The 24,948-nt window shown below is 46.5% G+C and overlaps 1 protein-coding gene across 1 annotated transcript in view; it reads left to right on the top strand.

Moving 5' to 3' along the window:
* Positions 1 to 24,948, top strand: part of SH2D6 (SH2 domain containing 6) — a 152,446-nt gene that overhangs the window by 113,198 nt on the left and 14,300 nt on the right. Inside the window, exons 15-16 of the mRNA XM_029604282.1 lie at positions 12,476 to 12,559; positions 22,614 to 22,772. Coding sequence (XP_029460142.1) covers positions 12,476 to 12,559; positions 22,614 to 22,772 — 243 coding nt within the window. The remainder of the gene's footprint in view (positions 1 to 12,475; positions 12,560 to 22,613; positions 22,773 to 24,948) is intronic.

Genomic DNA, 24,948 nt, shown 5'->3' with positions numbered 1-24,948 from the left:
TTGATTACGGTCGAGTTTGGCCCTCGCGGCCTACTGGCCGTCGACCGTACCGCGGCTCAATTTTTTTCAATGGCCATGGCATCGGGGTTCCGTCGGTGCCTGGACTATTCTCGCACCATGTCTATCACAGACCCCCATGGAGCCTGTGTAATGTGTTTAGGCCGTGAGCATGATGTCCTGACTTGCACCAAATGTGCCCTCATGACACCAAAAGGTCACAAAGCCAGTATGGAGAAGATGGAATTCCTCTTCCGTGCTCAAACCCCGACTCCGTCCATTGCATCGATGTCGTCGGAACCGGCACAGTTGACTTCGCACCAGCATCGACCACTGACCGGTGACCAACCGCCATCGACGACTTCACGGCCATCAACACCCTCTACTCCCCCTCAGGATCGAGGGGATCGCAGGGAAAAACATCGCCATCGACATCGTAAGACTCGGACCATCGAGGGAGTGAAATCATCGACCTCACCATCGTCCGAGCCGCCATCGAAGAAGCCCCGTCCAGCAAAGGCACTGACCATTCCTGCGACCGGGTCACCGAGGCAACCCTCACCCGATCGGGGTTTGGGAGCCGCGATTCCGCCTGTAAAGGTGGTCCCTCTGGCTATGCCTCTGCCTCCCTCTTCTGTTCCGGAGCCAGGGCTGCTTGCTCCAGGTCTCCGAGAAGAACTGGATCAGCTGGTTCAGGAGGCCATCGACAAGGCGATGCAACGTCTTCAGGTTCCTCCGGCACAGACACCGGCACCGATTGTGGAACCTGCCATCGATCCGATTCCGGCAGCGCTGGCACTGCTGCTATCCAGAATGGAGGCGCTGATGGCCGCCTTTCCACCGATGGATCCTGGGTCTCCGATGACTCTGATGCCCTCCCCGATGACAGCATCATCGGGAGGAGAAACACCATTCCGCATCCCTCCATCGGGTGTATTACCTCAGCCATCGATGCCGATACGTCCCTCGCCATCGATTCATCCATCGGTGCCGATACATTCATCGGCGCTACCGAATCATCCATCGATGCCCTCGATGCCTGCACCGGTGCCTTCGATGTCATCATCGGTGCCTCCGGCAATTCCTCCGATTTTTTCGGAGCCTCGACCGGGACCCTCGGGTATCCAAACCCCTTCACTTCCTAAAGGGAAGTCTGCTGATCCTTATGACACTTGGGGTGATGATACTTCAACAGACACCGATGACTTACCTTCACCATCTTCGCCTACTGAGAGTAGAAAGCGTTCTCCTCCAGAGGACCTCTCATTTATAAATTTTGTGAAGGAAATATCTGAGTTTGTTCCTTTTCAACTACAGACGGAACAGGATGATAGGCACCAGATGATGGAGTTACTCCAGTTCCTGGATGCCCCCAAGGTGATCACTTCTATTCCCATTCATCAGGTCCTTTTTGATCTCCTGAAGAACTGGGAAAATCCTGGATCAATTGCTCCAGTACACAGAAAGGCTGACACTACTTATTTAGTTCAGTCAGCCCCAAGCTTGATCACCACTCAGTTGTGGTAGAGTCTGCACAAAAGAGGGCAAAAAGGTCAAAACCTCACTCGTCTACCCCTCCTGCTAAGGAACAAAAACTCCTAGACAACATTGGTCGATGAGTATTCCAAGGAGCCATGCTCATCTCCCGAATTGCTGCCTATCAGCTTTATATGACCCAATATAACAGGGTCATCTTTAAGCAGATACAGGACTTCTCCGATTCCTACCTGGTTACATGGAATACATGGTTACATGGTTACATGGAATAGACTTAGTTTTTGGGTACTTGCCAGGTTCTTATGGCCTGGATTGGCCACTGTTGGAAACAGGATGCTGGGCTTGATGGACCCTTGGTCTGACCCAGTATGGCATTTTCTTATGTTCTTATGTTCTTACCTCAACAATTCCAAGACCAGCTACAAACTCTTGTAAGCAAAGGATTTGAGGCAGGCAAGCATGAGATTCGAACATCTTATGACATTTTTGACACCTCTACCAGAGTGTCTGCAGCAGCTATCTCGGCAAGACGGTGGGCCTGGCTCAAGTCTTCTGGCCTTCGCCCAGAAGTGCAAGTCTTCTGACCTTCGCCCAGAAGTGCAAGAAGTGCAAGTACCTTGTATCAGAGATAATCTGTTTGGAGAACAGATCCAATGAATGGTGGCTGAATTAAAAGACCATCATGAGACCCTCAAACAGCTCTCTTCGATGCCTTCTGACTTCTCCTTAAAGCAGTCTTTCAGGAAGGACTCTTAAGAAGTCATTCTACCATCCAAGGAAGGCCTACCCGCCACCAGCAAGGTCCTGTGCTACGAGACCTTATCAAAAACCTCAGCCTCGCCAAGCCTGAAAACAAAAACCACAAGCAGCTCCCCAGCCAGGACCTGCTTCAGATTTTTTACTTCCGCTTGGAGAGCAGCAGCCAGATTCCTTTGTCACATATACCAGTGGGAGGTCGATTGTGCCACTTTTACAACATGTGGCATTCAATCACATCCAACCAATGGGTATTGGCAATCATTGCTCAGGGTTACCATCTAAACTTTCTTGCCCTGCCACCGGACTCCCCACCTCTGCAGACGTGGAGAACGTCCGACCACTCCATTCTACTGGATCAAGAGGTTTCCCTTCTTCTCCAGTCAAGAGCAATAGAACCCGTTCCGCACTCGCAGCAAGGCCTAGGGTTCTATTCCCGGTACTTTCTAATCCCCAAAAAATCGGGGGGTGTTCATCCAATTCTGGACCTACGTGTTCTCAACAAGTACCTCCAGCGGGAAAAGTTCAAGATGGTAACCTTAGGATCACTTCTTCCTCTTCTACAAAGAGGAGACTGGCTCTGCTCTCTGGACCTCCAGGACGCATACACCGACATTGCGATAACTCCAGCTTATCGCAAGTACCTCAGGTTTTTAGTAGGCCCCAAGCACTATCAATACAAAGTGCTTCCATTTGGCCTAGCGTCTGCATCATGAGTCTATACCAAATGTCTCGTAGTTGTCGCAGCTTTCCTCAGAACTCAAGGTGTTCTGAGGAAACCAGAGCCCTGATTAACCAGAACGACTGGTTAATCAGGGCTCCAACTCAACAAGCTGCTCGGTCGTCCCTCGATTTAACTCTACTCTAATTTCACTCGGATTCCTCGTCAATTATGAAAAATCTTATTTAGTCCCATCTCAAACCTTGTCGTTCATTGGAGCAGACTTGGGACATCTTGCAGGCAAAAGCTTTTCTGCCTCAACAACGAGCGTTAACTCTCGTGTCTCTCGCTCACCAGTTGCAGTCTCAGCATGCTGCGACAGCTCACCAATTCCTCGTCCTTCTGGGACACATGGCGTCCTCAGTCCATGTCACACCAATGGCCTGCTTGGCCATGAGGCTCATGCTCTGGACTCTCAGGTCACAATGGATTCAAGCTATTCAGCCTCTGTCAACCATTGTCCACATCATCGACTCACTCCGTCTGTCTCTCGCCTGGTGGAAAAATCAGAACAATCTCCTCCAGGGATTGCCCTTTCAAGTTCCAAATCCTCAAGTCATTCTCACCACCGATGCTTCCAACCTCGGTTGGGGAGCCCACGTGGCCGATCTCCAGACACAAGGGTCTTGGTCTCCAGAGGAAGCCAAACACCAAATAAATTTCCTGGAGCTTCGAGCAATGCGATATGCTCTCACGGCTTTTCAAGATCGCCTATCAAATCAAATCATCCTGATTCAGATGGACAACCAGGTGGCTATGTGGTACATCAACAAGCAGGGAGGCACAGGCTCCTTCCTTCTGTGTCAGGAAGCTGCACAGATTTGGGCGGAAGCTCTCTCCCACTTGATGTACCTCAGGGCCACCTACATGCCAGGAATGGACAATGTACTGGCAGACAAGCTGAGTCGCGTCTTCCAACTGCACGAGTGGTCTCTCAACCTCTCGGTAGCGAACTCCATCTTCCGACAATGGGGATATCCTCAGACAGAGCTCTTTGCGTCCCCTCAGAACCACAAAGTGGACAATTACTGCTCCCTCATTCGCAGTGAACACTCTCAGCCCAGATATGCATTCTCCCTCTCATGGGCAGCCGGTCTGCTTTATGCATTCCCTCCACTTCCTCTTCTCTCGAAGACTCTCGTGAAGCTACGTCAGGACAAGGGAACCATGATCCTGATAGCACCTCACTGGCCATGCCAAGTGTGGTTTCCCGTGCTCCAGGATCTCTCCATCCGCAGGCACATTCCCTTGGGAAAGGACCTGCTTCTGATCACGCAAAACAACAGGTGCCTACGCCATCCCAATCTTCAGGCCTTGTCCCTGACGGCATGGATGTTGAAAGGTTAATCCTTCAACCACTTAACCTTTCAGATCCAGTTTCCCATGTCTTGATTGCTTCATGGAAGCCTTCCACGAGAAAATCTTACTCCTATAAATGGAAAAGGTTCACCTCATGGTGCACTTCTCAGTCCCTTGATCCCTTTTCCTGTCCAATCCCAAAGTTTTTGGACTATCTCTGGCATCTGTCAGAGTCAGGACTAAAGACATCTTCCATCAGAATGCATGTCAGTGCGGTAGCCGCCTTCCATAAAGGTGTCGTGGATGTCCCTATATCAGTACAACCCCTGGTAACACGCTTTTTGAAGGGCTTGCTCCATATCAAGCCACCTCTACGTCCTCTGGCCCCTTCTTGGGACCTTAACCTGGTTCTCGGTCGGCTCATGAAACCACCATTTGAGCCTCTTCACTCCTGTGACCTAAAATATCTCACATGGAAAGTGATTTTCCTTTTGGCTATCACTTCAGCTCACAGGGTTAGTGAGTTACAGGCCCTAGTTACCTATCCGCCTTACACTAAACTCCTGCAGGACCGGGCAGTACTCCGCACTCACCCTAAGTTTTTATCTAAGGTAGTTTCGGAGTTTCACATTAATCAATCTATCATACTACCTACCTTCTTTCCCAGGCCCCATTCCAATCCAGGGGAACAGGCTCTGCATACCCTTGACTGTAAACGGGCTCTAGCTTTTTATCTAGACCGTACAGTTGCCCACAGGAAGAGCACTCAGTTATTCGTCTCTTTCCACCCCAACAAATTAGTGCAACCTGTGGGTAAGCAGACTCCTCCTGGTTGGCAGACTGCATATCTTTTTGCTATCAGCAAGCAGGGATTCCTTTTCAAGACCGTGTTAAAGCACACTCTGTAAAGGCCATGGCGACTTCAGTAGCACACACTTATGATCGGTGCCGCTTCCTGACATTTGCAGGGCTGCAACCTGGAGTTCTCTCCATACCTTCGCAACCCACTATTGCTTGGACAAAGCTGGAAGACAAGATTCCATCTTCGGCCAGTCTGTCCTGCGTAACTTATTTCCAACGTGATGTACCTACACCCTTCCACCTGCCTGGTGGGGTTCAGGATGCCCTCTACCAAATTCCGCCCATTTGTTGTGCCTGTTGCACGCCGTTGGGTACATTTGGTACATGTTCGGACATCCTCAGCTCGGTACTCACCCATATGTGAGGACTACCATCCTGCTTGTTCTGTGAGAAAGCAAATGTTGCTTACCTGTAACAGGTGTTCTCACAGGTCAGCAGGATGTTAGTCCTCACGAAAGCCGCCCGCCACCCCACGGTGTTGGGTTCGTAACGTTTTGTTTTATTTTTCAGCACTGCCTGTAGCTTTCAAATAAGACTGAAGGGGGACCCCTGCTGGCTGCAGGGTTAGTGCCATGCTGGGCATGCCCAGTAGGGGCCAGTCAAAGTTCTGGAAACTTTGACAGAAGTGTTCCGTGATTGGGCTCCATCCTGTGATGTCACCCATATGTGAGGACTAACATCCTGCTGTCCTGTGAGAACACCTGATACAGGTAAGCAACATTTGCTTTATCATTTGACTGGCACTGATGTCAGGCTCACTGGTCTATAGTTGTCAAATATTGTGGCTGTTTTGAATGACAGGTTACAGATTATTAGTAACAGGTTTGCAATTTCATGTTCTTTTAGGACACTGGGGTAGATGCCATCCAGTTCTTATAATTTGTCACTCTTTGGTTTGTCAATTTGCTCTATTACATCCTCCATTGTCACAGAAACTACTTGTAGTTACTCATAGGTGTGGTATGACACCCAGATACACATGGATGTGATATGGCACCCATCTTAATCTTGTGAAGGTGCAGTATGGCATCCGGGCTACTCATGGGCTTGAGGAGTGTGGTGGGATATTCTGTTATATGGGAATTTTGTCATGTGATCAGGGTATATCAGAACTATGAACTGATGTTTGAGATGTCATGGGCCAGCCTGTACTCATACTCTATTTTACACTTTCCCTGTACGTACCAGGATCAGTCCAGACCGTGGGTTATGTCCCCATTCCAGCAGATGGAGTCAGAGCAAAAACTGAGAGGGCGGTCCCTGATAACTGGTGCGCCCTCTGTAAACCTCCAGTATTTCTCTGACTCCAGCAGATGGCAGTTGCACCTTCGGTTCCCCAGTTCATTTAGAGGATAGTTTACAGAATTTCTTTATTCTTTGTTTTCCTCTAATTATTACCTTGGATGGATCATAGTTATAAAGTCAAAAAAAAAAAAAAGCCTGTGTTCATCTTCTCTGGAGACTTGCAGGCAGAACTTTGTTTTCAGTGACAGGTCTGTCTTGTACATTCCTTCTAGCTTCTGTTGTTTTTGGGGTAAGTGTTTACTTATTTCTTACAGCCAGTATGTCAGCTGCCTTATGGGTGAATGTTGGTGGTCCAACCTCTCCCCCACGACCCCCTGCTGCCCTGAGATGCCGTTTCTTCCTCGGGGCAGCCTAACAGTTGCAGTGACGCGCCATTCCTCTGAACGAGAGAGTGGGTCGTTTCTAACAGGTAGCAATGCTGAATTTCTTGTTCCTGTAAGGAGCTGGGTGCAGGGGGAGGGGTGGTCCAGTCCCTTCCCCGTGGAGACCCGTGAAGTCTCATACCTCAGGTCTCTCATTGTCAGAGAAGTAAAATTCCTCTGTCACTTTAACATCCCTGAGAAGCCTCATACCTCAGGGGTCTCATCAGAGAAGTAAAATCCCTCTGTCACTTTAACATCCCTGAGAAGCCTCATTACTCAGGGGTCTCATCAGAGAAGTAAAATCCCTCTGTCACTTTAACATCCCTGAGAAGCCTCATTACTCAGGGGTCTCATCAGAGAAGTAAAATCCTTCTGTCACTTTAACATCCCTGAGAAGCCTCATTACTCAGGGGTCTCATCAAAGAAGTAAAATCCGTCTGTCACTTTTTGCTGTCTGGAGGGGAAAAGAAAAAGGAAAAAGAGGAAAGGTTTTTACTTTTTATTAATCAGTACCCTGTACAAGGACCAGCAGCTTATGGCAGAAGGAGCGGAAAGCAGTTCTCTCTCTCTCCCGCTCGCAGCAGCCAGGCACAGAAGGACTTTGCCGTTCCCGTGGCAACCCCTCACCCCCCCCTCCCTCCCGATGCCTCGATTGCCATTTTGTATCCACATGTGGAGAGCCAGCCTGCTGCACCTGTTTCTTTGCCAGATGGGGGAAGGGAATTCTCATTTTACTACTGATTTTGTACTTTTATTACACCTAATTTAAGCCCTGTGCAACTGGCTGACCTAGAGCCTGCCTCTCCTCCTGATGCGGCCCCTCCCCCGGAGGGGGGACCTTCTCGAAGCGGAAGCTGAATGGCAGGCGGAGGAACCTTTACCAGCAAAGGTCCCCAGGCCATCAGGGGTGTTGGATCCCTCTAGGGGACAGTCAGCTGTTAATTCCTCTGGGTCTTTAGCTCCTAATCTGCCGGAACCTGGGTCGCAGGACCTTCTCCTTGGGGATGCAGACGGGGACATTGATGGTCCGCCCCAGACAAGTTGGACCAGATCATTAAATCGCTTTGAGAGAATAAGGTGCATAAATTGGAAGATCGTCACTACGCGGACCCAGTTCAGAGGCCAACGGTGTTATTGTCAGACTAGACCGGTGCCTCACAGGTCTCCCTCTTCAAGGTCGCAGTCCAGGTCTCATTCCTTTCGAGGCCGGAGACCGGCTCGGAACTCCTGTACGCACGGAGCTTCTGCTACATCTACACAATGAAACGTTGCCGGTCCATTCTTCAGTTCCCAGGATAGGAGGACATCTTTCCCTCTTACATAGAAACATAGAAATGACGGCAGAAGAAGACCAAACGGCCCATCCAGTCTACCCAGCAAGCTTTTGCACCTTTTTTTTTTCTCTCACATACTTATCTGTTTCTCTTGGCTCTTAGTAACCTTTTTTTATTCTATTTCCCTTCCACCCACACCATTCATGTAGAGAGCAGTGTTGGAACTGCATCTAAGTGAAATAGCTTAATTTAGTTAGGGGTATTAACCACCGCAATAAGCAAGCTACACCCATGCTTATCTGTTTATTCAGACTGTGTAATTCAGTCCTTGTTGATTGTTGCCTGAATATAGATCAACCTTTCTTCATTCTCCCCTGTCGTTGAAGCAGAGAGCTATGCTGGCTTTGCATTGAAGCGAAATATCAGACTTGCACCCCTGCCGTTGAAGCAGAGGGCTATGCTGGATATGGGTGAATTGTCAAAATTTCCTCCCCTGCCGTTGAAGCAGAGGGCTATGCTGAATATGCGCGAATTGTCAAATTTCCTCCCCTGCCGTTGAAGCAGAGAGCTATGCTGGATATGTGTGAAGTGTTAAACTTCCTCCCCTGCCGTTGAAGCAGAGGGCTATGCTGAATATGCGTGAATTGTCAAATTTCCTCCTCCCCTGCCGTTGAAGCAGAGAGCTATGCTGAATATGCTTGAATTGTCAAATTTCCTCCTCCCCTGCCGTTGAAGCAGAGAGCTATGCTGGATATGTGTGAAGTGTTAAACTTCCTCCCCTGCCGTTGAAGCAGAGAGTTATGCTGGATTTGCATTGAAAGTGAAATATCAGGTATTTTTTGGTTTGGGGTAGTAACCGCCGTAACAAGCCAGCTACTCCCCTGCTTTTATGTGGTTGCAAATTCTTTTTTTTTTCCACATTTCCTCTTGTTGTTGAAGCATAGCTCAATGTTGGAGTCGCATTAATGAATAAGGATATTCATCTCCAGGTAGTAGCCATCATTCCCTCAAGCCACCCCCATGCCTCTTCTCTTCATTCACATCCTCTAGACTTTATGGATCCACAGTATTTATCCCACACCCCTTTGAAATCCTTCACAGTTTTGGTCTTCACCACTTTCTCTGGAAGGGCGTTCCAGGCATCCACCACCCTCTCCGTGAAGAAATACGGAGAGGATGGAGGAGTGGATCAAAATCACCTCAGACCGGTGGGTCTTGGATATTCTATGGCACGGTTACGCTTTAAAAATTTGCTCGACCTCTCAGAGACAGTTTCGTCTTCTCTCCGTGCAGTCTCATCAAACAGTGCACAGTGCGATAAACACTGGATCAGCTCCTGGATTTGGGTGCCATTTTCCCGGTGCCGGTACCGGAACAAGGGTTCGGCCATTATTCCGTCTACTTCGTAGTCCGCAAGATGGTCAACAGGACTCTCAAGATACAACACTTCAGGATGGAAACCCTGTGCTCAGTGATTGCCGCGGTACACCAGGGACAGTTACTCACGTCCTTGGACTTGACAGAGGCTTATCTTCATATCCCCATCCTGTAGGAGCATCAGTGCTTCCTCTGCTTCAAGATGTTAGGACAGCATTTCCAGTTCCAGGCCCTGCCATTTGGCCTGGTGACCGCTCCTCGCACCTTCACCAAAATTATGGTGGTGGTGGCGGTGTCCCTGCGGAGGGAAGGGATTCTGGTCCATCCCTATTTGGACGACTGGCTCATCCAGGTGAAGTCCACAGATTTGTGCCCGCACTCAGTGGAAAGAGTATTACTTCTCCTCCAGTTGCTAGGCTGCATCGTCAGTTTTGCCAAGAGCAGCCTCACTCCGGCGCAGTCACTCGACTTTTTGGGAGCTCATTTTGGCACCAATGTGGGCACAGTCTCTTTGTTGGATCAGGCCCAATCTCTCCTCTCTCAGGTTCAGTGCTTTCGGAACCTCCAACTTCCCACTGCTTGGGACTATCTCCAGGTACTGGGCTCCATGGCCTCCACTATAGATATAGTGCCTTGGGCGTTTCCCACATGCGTCCCTTGCAAAAAGCATTACTCTCCTGTTGGCAGTCGGTGTTTCGGGAATTTCAGACACTTCTGCCGCTATCATCTCTAGCCAAGGACAGCCTGACCTGGTGGCTCAACCTGGATCACTTGCTAAGAGTGGTAGAGGTTCCGCAGTGGGTGATCATTACGACAGATGCCAGCCTCGCCGGCTGTGGGGGCTGTGTGAGGATGCCAATCGATGCCGGTTCAATCAGCGTGGACGCCAGTTCAATCAGCGTGGCCCATCAACTGGAGACAAGAGCGGTTTCGTCTGGCACTGAAGCGCTTTCTGCCTCTAGTCCAAGGCCGAGCAGTCGGAATCCTCTCCGCCAACGCAACGACAGAGCGTACATCAACCGTCAGGAAGAGACAAGGAGTCTCCATATCACTCAGGAGATGAACAAGCTAATGCCGTGGGCAAAACTCCATTTGTCCCATCTGGTGGTGTCCCACATTGCAGGCGTAGAGAACGTTCAAGCGGACTTCTTACATCGCCAACACTTAGATCCCGGGGAGAGAGAACTGTCCCAGGAAGCAGTGTCACTCCTCTTCACGCGATGGGGGACTCCCCATCTCGATCTGATGGCCACTCAAAGGAGCGCTCCGCGCTTCTTCAGTCACAGAAGAAGAACAAGGGCGTCAATGCCTTAGTCCTCCCGTGGCCACGAGACCTCCTGCTCTATGTTTTTCTGCCTTGGCCCCTAGTGGGAAAGGTGCTCTGAAGAATAGATTCACCAGGGGCCCATGATCCTGGTAGCTCCGGAATGGCTTCGGACGTGGTTTGCAGACTTGGTCAACCCTTGCGGTGGATGACCCGCTTCGACTGAGGCATCTACCAAACCTTCTCCGACAGGGCCCAGTATTTTTCGACCAGGGAGATCGCTTCTGTCTAGCGGCCTGGCTTTTGAGCGGCGCTGGCTGAGAAGAGGAGGGCTACCCAGAGGCTGTTATCTCCACTCTTCTCAAGGCTAGGAAGCTTTCCACCTCCATGTCCTATGTCCGGGTCTGGACAGTTTTTGAGTCTTGGTGCCAGTCCACACAACTTTCTCCACTTCATGCGACAATACCCCAGATCTTATCTTTCTTGCAGTGAGGTCTGGAGATGGGATTAGCCTACAATTCCCTCAGAGTACAGGTGGCAGCCCTTGGTGCCCTCCATCATCAGGATGGAACTACTCTTTCATCGCACCCTGACATAGTACGGTCCTTAAAGGGAGTAAAGCATGTGAAGCCACCGATATGCAAATTAGGTCCTTCATGGAGCTTGAATTTGGTCCTTCAAATTCTAGGCGGTCCACCATTTGAACCTCTGAAGAGAGCCACCCTCAAGGACCTCACTCTCAGGACAATATTCATGGTGTCTATCTGTTCCGCTCGCAGAATTTCGGAGCTTCAAGCCTTGTCATGTAGAGAGCCTTATCTACGCTTCACGGATTCAGGGGTATCCTTGTGTTGGTCTCGTTCTTTCATTTGAATCAGTTGGTGGAACTGCCGTCCTTCCAGGACGAGGATTCCAGAGAGCTTAGACGCCTCGATGTCAAGTGCGTCCTCCTTCGTTCTGGAGTGGTTCCCAGAAGGGGAAACCAGGTTTTTAAAACCACCATTGCCCACTGGCTAAAGAAAGCAATTTCTACGGCGTACGTTGGCGCTGGGCGTCCACCACCAGACGTTATAAAGGCTCATTCTCTCCAAGCTCAAGCAGCCTCCTGGGCAGAAAGCTGAGCGGTCTCTCTGCAGGAGATTTGCAGAGCGGCTACCTGGAAGTCATTACACACATTCGCGCGTCACTATCGCTTGAATCTTCAACCACCGATTGTGGGCTCCTTTGGGGCTCAGGTCATTCGAGCTGGGCTATCAGTGGCCCACCCTACTTAGGGAAGCTTTGGTACATCCCACGGTCTGGACTGATCCTGGTACGTACAGGGAAAAGAAAATTATTCCTTACCTGCTAATTTTCGTTCCTGTAGTACCATGGATCAGTCCAGACGCCCACTCTACGGATTGTTGGGGATTCTTTGGGACAATCTTTCAGCTCGACTGTGTAATTATTTCAGGATCGGTTTGGGACTGATTAAGAGTTCAGGTTGCAAGTTTTTTGCTTAGCCTTGTTTACAGTTGATATTCAATTTTGTATTGATCCATGATATTCAATTTGTATTGATCCATCCAAGGTGTGTTTTTCCTTATTGCTTGGATATTCTTAATACTGAAGGTTTACAGAGGGCGCACCAGTTATCAGGGACCGCCCTCTCAGTTTTTGCTCTGACTCCATCTGCTTGACATAACCCAGGGACTGGACTGATCCATGGTACTATAGGAACAAAAATTAGCAGGTAAGGAATAATTTTCTTATTCTTTTCCAGGACCCCACTGTGATGAATAAAATCTGGTACGGAGGTCATTGCACCCGCAACATGGCTGAGAGTGCCCTACTCAGGAACAAGAAGGTAACTGCACAAAAGACGATCTGTGAAACACTGGGAATTCAGGTGCTTACTGGGGTTAACAGCATTTTAACTGCTGCTTTAAGCTCTGTACACATACAATTAAAGTGTATATCTTCTATATATAGAAAAGGCTTGTGTCGGTCAGTCACACTGTCCTGTCTGTTATATGACCACCAGGTGGCACCCTGAACACTGGAAATTGCACTAGTATGCAAAGACTGTATCTCCCAACACACACACAGGCACATACACACAAGCTGCCACCCACACACACAGACACATAGGTGCTCACACACACACACAGGCAGGCACACACATACACACAGGCTGTTATAGACCAGATACCCTGAGCAATGCCTGGCACTTTTCGCTATATAGATTATATAGATATAGGTATAGATATACATATGGATTCCCTGTACGTACCAGGATCAGTCCAGACCATGGGTTATGTCCCCCTTTCAGCAGATGGAGTCAGAGGCAACGTTATTGTTCACATCTAAAAACTACAATAAAGATCTGTTGCTCTCAAATTTATTCCAAGTCACCAATTATTATAGAGAGAAGAAATAGTTTTCCCACAAAAGATGAGGCCAGGTCCGTTTAAGTTCTCCTGCAGTCAACTAAGAAGAGAATTGATTGACCTGTTAATGCAGGGAGAGGCACAGCAGGGGAAGGTTGGGGCACAAGGTGCACCACAGTAAAATGTGTCAGTCGGCAGGGTGCAAAGCACACCGCAGGCCAGGCATTGGTTGGTGGGGAACAAAGGGCAACCAGAGGAGAATGCAGCAGTTTGCAGGCGCACAGAGTGCCCTCCCAGGGAAAAGTATCCATTGATGAAGATGGAGGGTGCACTGCCGGGGAAGGCATCGGTTGGCAGAGATGCAGAAGGAAGGAAGGAAGTGGTTAGCAGAGATACAAGATTGCAGAGGGCACTGCAGGGGAAGATGTCAGTCATTGGGGACACAGGGCATGCATCAGAGCAAGATGTCGGTCAGCAGTGACACAGGGTGCACCGCAATGGAAGGCATCAATCTACATTAATTCATGGATGATCTTAGGGGGGCCCCCACCTTCTCTGAAAAAGAGAGGGAAGAAACATTAGTACTTTTAATGAAGGTCACCCCTTCAAATCTTTTTTTTTTTTTTAACACTATCATAGTATTCATTCTCGCTAATCTCTAGCTGTCATTCGGCATTCTTTCTGTCTTTTCAGTCAACAACTCTTATTTTTATCTCGATTCCATAATCGCAGTTCTTTGGAATGTTTATGACTCATAAAAGTTAAATTTTAAGTGCATGCTGTGCGGCTAGGGGTTGCTGGGAGAAATGAAACATGTGCTTGTAAGCACTAGTGTTAACAGTAAAAGTTCCTGTTTCACTAAACCACATCCACCCTCTTCTGTGAGTGAATGGCCAATACACATGACACCATAGATATGCAACTTGAAAATTTTGATTTGTTGGATGAGTTTCAAGATCAAAATTGAGTAAAGAATTGAGATTGCTGTGTTGTTCCACGTGGACCCTTAATTCCGGGAAGATCAGAATTCAATTTGAAACCAAATATCACAAGTGAGTTATCCAGCTAAATTCAGACTTTTGTATATTTTGGGCAGTTATCTGGATAATATAGGGACATTCCTGGGCAAAGATAAGTTATCCGGCTACTTCTGATTCAGAGTTTGCCTGATAACTTATCCGGTTAACTCTGGTCACATTATAGTGTAGTCCTAAAGTTAACTGGATAACATTATCCGGCTATCTTTAAGATAATTAGCTATATTCAGTGGCGCCATCGCACCGCTGAATATCCTGACAAAGTTAGCCGGGGAAGTTTATTGCGTAGTATGCTGGCAAAGTGTGGTTTGAGACCGATGCAGTCTGTGTGTATGAAAGGTTGTACCACAGATATGTGTATGCAGGACGGGAGCCTCAGCTACAGCATCAGCACCAACACCTTTGGTCAGGAGCCATGACATTGCCATAATAACTTCTTTAGTCATATTTGGTTCTGACTTAACATCAAAATGCTCAAAGCAGGTTGCTTACCTGTAACGGAGGTTCTCTTAGATAGCGGGATAAATCAACCACACAACCGGAATGACATCATTCAATGGTGCTGGGATGGAAAGCTCTCTCAGCGCTCAGAAACACCGAGAAGTGAAGGATTTAGGATTTTGCCACCCCTAGGCACCGATGGCGCTGTCAAGCCCCTCCCCCAGTAAGGTGAAACAGGAATCAGGTCTACGACACAGCCCTAGAGTTTCCTGCTGCAGTCCAGGGGTGGATTCTATGGCAAAAAATTCTGAAGTACATTGAGAAACATTTCCATCTTTTATATTATATTACAGACCTTACGAGGAAAAGAAATCCGAAGTATCAGTACAGGGAGAAGATCTCAGGGATGAGGAGAGAAGGGAGAGGGTGGGAGCACTGGTGATGGGGAGAGAAAGGGAGGAGGATCAGGAACAGGGAGTAGAAGAGAGGACAGGAAATGGGAGATTTAGGGGGGGGGAAGATCAGGAATCTTGGATGGGAGAAGAGGGTGGAGAGGGAGGGAAGTTCTGGGATTGAGGACGGGGAGTGGGAGTAGAAGGAGTCAGGTTGGGGATAATATCTAAAGGAGAGAGGATGTGAATTGTAGTGAAAGGGGATGAAGTAAGGAGGAGAAAGCAGGCGTCCTGCTCTCCCTTGAATCCCTGCTCTAATCTCCTGGCCAATCTGGCATGCACGCACACACACCCAGCACCCATACTTTCTCTTGCACACACAAAAACACCGCCTCCCTTTCCTACAGAAGCGTGCCCTTCAGCTGCTCCCCTCTCATTCCCCCATGCAGTCCCTCCTTAGCTCTCCAAAATGATCCCCTCTGCTGATTCTGCTCCAGGCTCAGCCCCTCCTCTCCTGTTCCGTGCATGTTTCCTGGGAGACAATTCTTCTCTGCTAAGTAGGATTCAACACAGCTGGAAGGCACTAAATCTTCAGCCAGCCTGCTGCACTGCAGTCCCAAACACAGGCCTCGTGTGCCCATTGACAGATAAGGACTGCATATGAGTCTTCTCAGTATTTGTAGCAAGCAGCCTTTCAGCTCTAAGGGCAGGAGGCGGGTGGGATTGTGTAGGTGATTTGTCCTGAATATGGAGAACCCCTGTTACAGGAAAGCAACTTAGCTTTCTTCATGAAGACACAGGACAGTAATCATCCACACAAGTGGTGACATGAAAGTATTTGTTGTTTTGGTATAGCAGTAGTCTAAATATAATACTCGCAAATACTGTCCTTGGAACAAAAAGTATAGAGCAAAATAGGAACAGCCAGAACACAATATGAACAGGCAACATGTCAAAGCAAATACATTTCTATCTCAAAGGTGTCAGCAAGCCGGGTGAAGGTATAAGACCCCCTTAAAACAGGGGGGTTCCCTGGACCTCTCAATCATCCACCCTGACCGCAAAAAAGGCCAGATTGTCAAACGTAATAAAAAAAAATCTATTTTTTAAGCATTGTTTTCAAATTGCAAGTAAAAAAGCCTGTAGGCAAAGCTTAGAGAGAAATCTGCATAATATAAGAGAAGCAAAATCCCGACGTCAGCTGGCGTTTCGGATCTCCTGCATCAGGGGACTTATCTTACGCAATGTATCTTGTCAAAAAATAGCTCCATCCGGATCGTCCGATGTCCAATGAGTAGAAAGTATGGCTGGATCTACTTGCTGGAGATTGGAAGACTTGGCTGGAGTGATTTTTTTGACAAGGCATATTGCTTAAGATAAATCCCCCCAATGCAGGAGATCCCAAATGCCAGCTGACGTTTTGTTGCTTTCTGCTCCATTGGGTCTTCCACCTTCACCCGGCTTGCTGACACCCTTTGAGAAAGAAATGTATTTGCTTTGACATTTCATCTGCTCATATAGGGGTAGATTTTAAAAGAAGTGCGCACACATCCATGTGCACGTGCTTCCCGGTGCACACACATGGATGCGCCGAATTTATAACATGCGTGCAGCAGAGTGCGCATGTCATAAAATCCGTGGGCCGCGTGCACATGTGTGCCGGATTTTATAATCCACGTGCACATGTTCAGGCGGCGCGCACAGGGGGGCCTAATTTTCAAAAACTACACGCAGTGGCGAGATCGGGCCTCTCCCAGTTCCCTGCCAGTCCGCTCCTACCTTTTTTTTGTTTTGTTTTGTTGCTTGGAGCAGAAGTGTTTGACCAAATCTGCTGCATTGAGCTAAAGCACTTTCTAGGCAGTAATGAGCACTGAAAGTGTGAACAGAAGACCATGTGCCAGCCTTGCAAATATCTTCTCTAGAACTAGAGTGAAGATGAGCTAAGGAAGCTGGGTCGCTCTGACCTGCCGGGCTTTCACTTTATTTTGAAATTGCAATGCAATGAGAGATGCAATCAGAAATTCAGGTGGAAAGATTTCTTTTTGTAACTGACGAACCTTGTTTGCCTGGGCGGAAGGAGATGAAGGGCTGAGAAGATTTTTTGTACAACTTTGTTCTTTTGAAACAGAATAATAAAGCTCTTCTATAGTCCAACATACGCACAAGCCTGTGTGCCCTTATGGGTGTCTGGTCTTAGAAAAAATGTCGGCAATATTATGAATTGGTTTAAGTGAAATAGAGAAACCACCTTTGGTACAAATATAGGATGAGTTTTCAAAACTACTCTGTTGTGAAAAAATTGGGTATACAGAGAGCATGAAACTAGTGTTTGCAACTCGCTTACTCTCTGTGCAGAGGTTACGTCTCTCAAAAACCAAACCTTCCAAGAAAGGAATTTTAGTTCTGCTGTTACTAGAGATTCACATGGTGGTTTCACGAGCTGAGCCAAAACTATGTTTAGATCCCAGAGTTTTAAGATGAGTTGGGCCTTTCATGAATCTGGCTACTGTAGGCTTCTGGGAGATAGGAATTCTTCCTGAATTCTTGTGGTACGTTCCTGTAGCACTCAGATGTACCTTGATTGAGTAAATTTTCAATCCTGAATCTAGGGCTGGCACTTCTATTATTCTTGTGATAACTCTGCACACAAAGCTTAAAATTCTGCTCACAAAAACTTTATATTGGTCACAATAACACAATATACATGACAGTCCTTAAGTAATTACATTTTAAATTAATACAGAAAAAAGTTATTACTTAAAAATGCAGAATTTCCCTATAAATTCATGGTAAGAGTGTCCCTTCCACTCTCCCTATTCTCCTGGCTACTTTGCCCTCTCAGGCCCCAACTCTTCCACTTGTCAGTATCTCCCCCTCCACTCTATCTCCCAGAGTTTGACCCCGTTCTCAGTACTGCCCCTCATACAGGCTCCCTCTGTCCCTCTTTCTCTCTCACACACACAGGCTCCCTCTCTCTAGTGCACATACACACCCCCTCATGCAGGCTCCCTCACTCTCTCGTGTGTGTGCACACACACACACACATACACCCCCTCATACAGATTCCTTCTCTCTAGTGCACATACACACCTCCTCATGCAGGCTCCCTCACTCTCTCATACGCACACACACACACCCTCATACAGGCTCCCTCACGCTCTCATGCACACACATCTCCTCATACAGGGTCCCTCTCTCTCTCGCACACACACATCCCTCATAGAGGGTCCCTCTCTCTTGCATATACACCCACACAGGCTCCCTTTCTCTCTCACGCATACACCCTCACACAGGCTACCTCTGTCTTTTTCTAACGCACCCCTTCACACAGGCTCTCTCTCACTCAATCACAATCCCTTCACTCAGGCTCGCTGTTTCACAAACAAGCACCCTCACATATACACAATCCCTTTTTCATACACACCAGCTCCCAATCTCTCACACACATACACACTCCTTCACAATCTCCTCACATAGGCTCCCTCTCTCTGGCACCCACACTCAAGCAACCCCCAATGCTCTCTCACCCTCCCCATTCTCTCACACCCCCTCTCATCCTCCCCCCCCCCCACTCTCTCTCACACACACTTCTCTACACACACTCACTCTCGCCGTGGCCTTCATCTTCACCACAAGCGGAGCACATCCCACTTGCGGCACGCTGGGGCCTTCATTTTTGCAACAAGCAGGACGTGCTCCTGCTAGAAGCCAAAGAATGTAGGAACTGCCACCAGTAAGTTTTGTTTTTTTTTTTTCTTTTTTGGGGAGTGGGGGGGGGGGGGAAAGCTGACAGTTGCTTAGGACATCTAATACTCTTACACCTGCCCTGTCTGCATCAGATAGGCTTAAGAAGTATTGAATTATGAGTGAAACAGGATACCTAAAAGGGCCCTCATTGTCCTGTTAACACCTGATAGAAAATGATCTGTTTCTTTTAGTTTTTGACAAAGTCAAGCAACATTTTTCTCATGAAGGGATGATGCTCCTGTTTGGCAGGGGGAATCGCAGTAGAACTCTCCGATTCTGGAACTAGAATTGGCATAGAATGTTTGCCCAGAGCATTTACTTGTGGATGGCGCTGGTGAAAATTCTGTGCTAAAGACACTTTCCTGTGCGCCACATTCTGTGCGCCACTTTCCTGTGTGCCAGTCTGTTGTTGGTGCCAGTGGAATCTGCTTCGGCACCAAAGGATGCAACTTTTCTTCCTCCTTTACTGGAGGGGGAATGGCACCTGTGCTGAAACCTGTCGGTGTAGTGGCACTTAGCATGAGAGCCTCTACATTTTTGGATGATGGCCTCTCAGCTGGTGATGGTTTTCTCTTAGTTGACTCAGGGGCTTGAGGAGAGTGTAAGAATTTCTTTCAGTGTGTAGCTTCTGGCCCTGGGAGACATTCAGAGCACAGGCAGCGCAGTTAGGTTCAACATGCAATGGGCCTAAACAGCAAACACAGCAGGCATGTTGGTCAGATAAAAAACAACTTGTAGGAGCAGTAGGGCATTTTTTAAAGCCGGTTTTCTGTCTGCCATCATAAAGAAGGCTAAGGCAAAGCTGAATTTAATTTTGCAAAGAAAAAGTAACACTAATAAAAAAAAACAAAAAAACTTTTTGGAGACTTCAAAAATGAAATTCAAAAAATACTTTGGAAAAAGAATTCAAAGTAATACAACTAACTAGAACAAAAAAACTTGATGAGCAGCTAAAGAGAGGTGAAAGGAGATTCCCACACAAACATACTTACTCCTGTGCGTAGAACGGGTAATTATTCTATTTATTTTTTCTTCAACTGTTTTCTTATTGCAATCAGCTAATAAAAGGAAAAACAATTTAAATATTATTAATTTTTAACAATTTGCATGCAACACATTGGATTGCATAGATAGCTTTAAAAAAAAAAAAATATATATATACATATATATTTATTTATTTATTTATTTTTTATTTTTATATACCGATGTTCCTGTAAAGAATACATATCGCACCGGTTTACAAGGAACTGAACAGTCGCCTCCAGGGCGGAAATACATTAAAACAGTCGCCTCAAGGCAGAATACATTAACACAAGTATACAGGAAAACTATTAAAGAGAACTTTCATAAACTCAATTAAATGTAACTGGGAACCATAAATCAGGAACATATGTACAGAGGTAGGTATATCGTCTGTCGCTTCACCAGATTTTAGCTCTCAGGGAAAGCGTGAGTGAATAGCCAAGTCTTTAGCTTCTTTTTGAATGTCGGAAGGCATGGTTCTTGGCGGAGGTCCGGTGGGAGCAGGTTCCAAAGATGGGGACCTGCAGTGAACAGAGCTCGTTTCCTCAATGAGGTTTTTGTTGGCTGGGTGTGAAGCATGTTCTGGTATGCACTTCTGATTGGTCTATTGGAGATGTGTTGCTGTAGTTGGAAGGATAGGTTGAGGGGGGAGATGTTGTGAAGAGCCTTGTGAATCATCATGAGGGATTTAAATTGTATCCTAAATTTTATAGGCAGCCAGTGAAGATTTTGGAGGATAGGGGTGATGTGATCCCATTTTTTGGTGTTAGTGAGAATTCTGGCCGTCGCGTTCTGGACCATCTGAAGTGGTTTGATGGTGTTGGCTGGCAGGCCCAGGAGGAGTGAGTTGCAATAGTCCAGTTTAGGGAGGATGATAGATTGTAGTACCAAGCGGAAGTCTTGGAAGTGTAGAAGAGGTTTTAATTTTTTTAAGACTTGCAATTTGAAGAAGCAGTCTTTGGTAGTATTGTTTATGAACTTGGTGAAGTTGAGTTGGTTGTCCAGAAGTACACCAAGATCTCTTACTTGTGGCGTGTGGTCGATTGATGTGAAGGAGAGTTGGGTGGAACTAGTTGGGTTGAATAGAGAGCACTTGTCTGGAGCTATTATGAGGATTTCAGTTTTGCTAGTATTTAGCACGAGGTTGAGGCTTGTTAGCATGTTTTTGATTGCCGAAAGGCAGCTGTTCCAGTAAGACCACGTTTTGTGGAGGGATTCCATTATCGGGATGAGGATCTGAATGTCATCCGTATTGTTCCCTTCTCCCACAATAGTTCTGCCTACATTTTCCTGGCCAAGGTTATTATGGTGTGATATTTTATATGAACTAATAATAAGGTGCTGATTTACCAAAAGAGCACAGATGTGTTAATTAATTTATTTGTTTTAATGTATGTATTTTATATTCCGCTTTTCAGCCACTTCAAAGTGGATTACATTCAAATACTGTAGGTATTGTTAATTTACTACTTCCTGTCAACCTTATTAGACATTTTTTAGAATTGCCTGCAATGGGTATTTGTATAATTGTTACTCTATGCAGGACTGTGTAGAGGCAGAGTAAGAACATAAGAACATGCCATACTGGGTCAGACCAAGGGTCCATCAAGCCCAGTATCCTGTTTCCAACAGTGGCCAATCCAGGCCATAAGAACCTGGCAATTACCCAAACACTAAGTCTATTCCATGTTACTGTTGCTAATGGCAGTGGCTATTCTCTAAGTGAACTTAATAGCAGGTAATGGACTTTTCCTCCAAGATCTTATCCAATCCTTTTTTAAACACAGCTATACTAACTGTACTAACCACATCCTCTGGCAACAAATTCCAGAGTTTAATTGTGCCTCGAGTGAAAAAGAACTTTCTCCAATTAGCTTTAAATGTGCCACACGCTAACTTCATTGAGTGCCCCCTAGTCTTTCTATTATCCGAAAGAGTAAATAACCGATTCACATCTACTCGTTCTAGACCTCTCATGATTTTAAACATCTCTATCATATCTCCCCTCAGCCGTCTCTTCTCCAAGCTGAAAAGTCCTAACCTCTTTAGTCTTTCCTCATAGGGGAGCTGTTCCATTCCCCTTATCATTTTGGTAGCCCTTCTCTGTACTTTCTCCATCGCAATTATATCTTTTTTGAGATGCGGCGACCAGAATTGTACACAGTATTCAAGGTGCGGTCTCACCATGGAGCGATACAGAGGCATTATGATATTTTCCGTTTTATTCACCATTCCCTTTCTAATAATTCCCAGCATTCTGTTTGCTTTTTTGACTGCCGCAGCACACTGAACCGACGATTTCAATGTGTTATCCACTATGACGCCTAGATCTCTTTTTTGGGTTATAGCACCTAATATGGAACCCAACATTGTGTAATTATAGCATGGGTTATTTTTCCCCAAATGCATCACCTTGCACTTAACCACATTAAATTTCATCTGCCATTTGGATGCCCAATTTTCCAGTCTCACAAGGTCTTCCTGCAATTTATCACAATCTGCTTGTGATTTAACTACTCTGAACAATTTTGTGTCATCTGCAAATTTGATTATCTCACTCGTCATATTTCTTTCCAGATCATTTATAAATATATTGAAAAGTAAGGGTCCCAATACAGATCCCTGAGGCACTCCACTGCCCACTCCCTTCCACTGAGAAAATTGTCCATTTAATCCTACTCTCTGTTTCCTGTCTTTTAGCCAGTTTGCAATCCACGAAAGGACATCACCACCTATCCCATGACTTTTTACTTTTCCTAGAAGCCTCTCATGAGGAACTTTGTCAAACGCCTTCTGAAATTGTTTATGCAAGATTGTTTATGCAAGATTGTTTTAAAGTTTGTCTCTAAGGGTAAAGAGCCTAATTCTTGCAGTGATTTCTCTTCTGACAGGATGGCTCCTATATGGTACGACAAAGCTCTGGCCAGGATTGCAACCAGCCGTATACCCTAGTGGTACTGTACAAAGGACACATCTACAATATTCCCATCCGTTACGTGCAGAGCAGGCGTTTATACACTCTGGGGAAAGAGGGAAAAGCCCGTGAGGAGGTGAGTTGCTGTGGAAAACTAGCAGAGGCCTTAGGCATTGCTGGCACTCAGAGATCAGAATCTCACTTTCAAATGGAGAAGCATTGCTTCTCTCAAAACCTCTTGTAAGCCTCAGTAGTAAGTTTCTTCCTTCTGTCCATCAGTGGCATAGCCAGAACTGATTTTTTTGGGAGAGCACAAGGTTAATATGGGTGGCCTGGAGACATGTAGATCTGAGACCCATTTGTTTGAACATAAGAACATAAGAAATTGCCATACTGGGTCAGACCAAGGGTCCATCAAGCCCAGCATCCTGTTTCCAACAGTGGCCAATCCAGGCTACAAGTACCTGGCAAGTACCCAAACACTAAGTAGATCCCATGCTACCTATGCCAGTAATAACAATGGATATTTTCTAAGAGGTAGATTTTTAAACATTGGCGCACACACATGGATGTGTGATTTTATAACATGCGTGCGTATTATAAAATCCAGGGCAATGCGCACATGAGGGGGTGGAATATTGCAATTTTCGCGTGGCGACGCTTCACAGTCTTCCCCAGTTCCCTACCTACCCTCCCTCCCTCTTCCCCTCTCCTCCCCGGCCCCTTAAGAGTTCTTACCTTTTTTTTGTTTGTTTCAGAACTTACGCTGGCACAGCAGCAAATGGCCGCTGTACCAGCCGCCTCCAGCCCTGCTCTGCCCCCTGGACCACCTCTCTCCACCCCCCCAGACTGCCCCTTTGCCGAGGCCCGGTTCTTGTGCAGGTAACAGGGGTTACGCGTGTGGCCAGGCCCCTTCTAAAATGCGCACAGCGCACACAAGGCCTGGCCACGTGCGTAACTCCCCGGAATTTTACGCGTGCGGGGGAATAAAAATTCGTCTTTTTGTCAACCTTTTTATTAACAGTTAATGGACTTCTCCTCCAAGAACTTATCCAACCTTTTTTAAACCCAGCTGCACTAACCACATCCTCTTGCAATAAATTCCAGAGCTTAATTGTGCATCGAGTGAAAAATAATTTTCTCCAGTTTATTTATTTATTTATTTATTTATTTATTTATTGAAAGCTTTTATATACCGAAGATCATGTACAAGTACATATCGCTTCGGTTTACAGATAACCAGAATTAGAAATACCATGGGCATGGTGTACATGGAACAATTAACATTAAACAAATAATACAATTATAAATTATATAATAATAGTAATAATAATGATAATAATAATATTAATAATAATAAAATAATAATCAATAAACTGTGAGCACGCAACAAACAGGGTATACATTGAGTATGTGGTACATTGAAGTATTATGCATGGAGAACAATAAATAAGTATGGTACAATTAAGGTAGCATAGGACTTTATTTTAGCATGGGAACTTTAGGTGAAGGCCTCTGTGAATAGCCAGGTCTTCAGCTTTTTCTTGAAAGTCCATAAGCATGGTTCTAGACGAAGGTCCGATGGTTGATTATTCCAGTGAGTAGGACCAGCTATTGAGAAAGCGCGTTTCTTCATTGAAGCCTTGGTCGGGGGTACATAAAGGGTACCTTGGTACGATGTTCTAATTGGTCTGGATGCTGAGTGAAATCGGAGAGGGCAATTTAATTCGAGTGTGGTTTGTGAGTGGATGGTTTTGTGTATTATGGTTAACACATTGGCTTCCCATTAAACAAAGGATACTCTATAAGGTACTCACAATCATCCACAAAGCGACAAACAAAATAGCTCCCATCACGTTAAGCTTTCAACTCCAACCGCACACATCTTCCAGACCTATCAGAAGCGCTTACAAAGGATCACTGCATGCCCAACAAGTAAAATCATCTCTGAGCAAAAGAGCGCTATCCTTAGCAGGCCCCCACCAGTGGAACATGCTCCCCCCAAATCTAAGACTTGAACCCAATCATCAAGAGTTCAAAAAAAGGCTAAAGACTCTTCTTTTCCAACAAGCCTTCCCAGACTCACAATCCTACCAAGACGGAAAGTCTTCCAAATAAGAAGTATCCCCTAATTATGGTCACCATACCAAGTCCTACCTTCAGGTCTCTGCAAATAAGAAGTATCCTCTTCAAATCCTCTGCAAATCCTCTGCAAATCCTCTTCAAATCCTCTGCAAATAAGAAGTATCCTCTTCCAAATAAGAAGTATCCCCTAATTATGGTCACCATACCTAGTCCTACCTTCAGGTCTC

The sequence above is a fragment of the Rhinatrema bivittatum genome, chromosome 5 (genome assembly GCF_901001135.1).
Source record: "Rhinatrema bivittatum chromosome 5, aRhiBiv1.1, whole genome shotgun sequence".
In the NCBI taxonomy this organism is placed as follows: domain Eukaryota; kingdom Metazoa; phylum Chordata; class Amphibia; order Gymnophiona; family Rhinatrematidae; genus Rhinatrema; species Rhinatrema bivittatum.
This window is presented reverse-complemented; position numbering and strand designations above follow the sequence as displayed.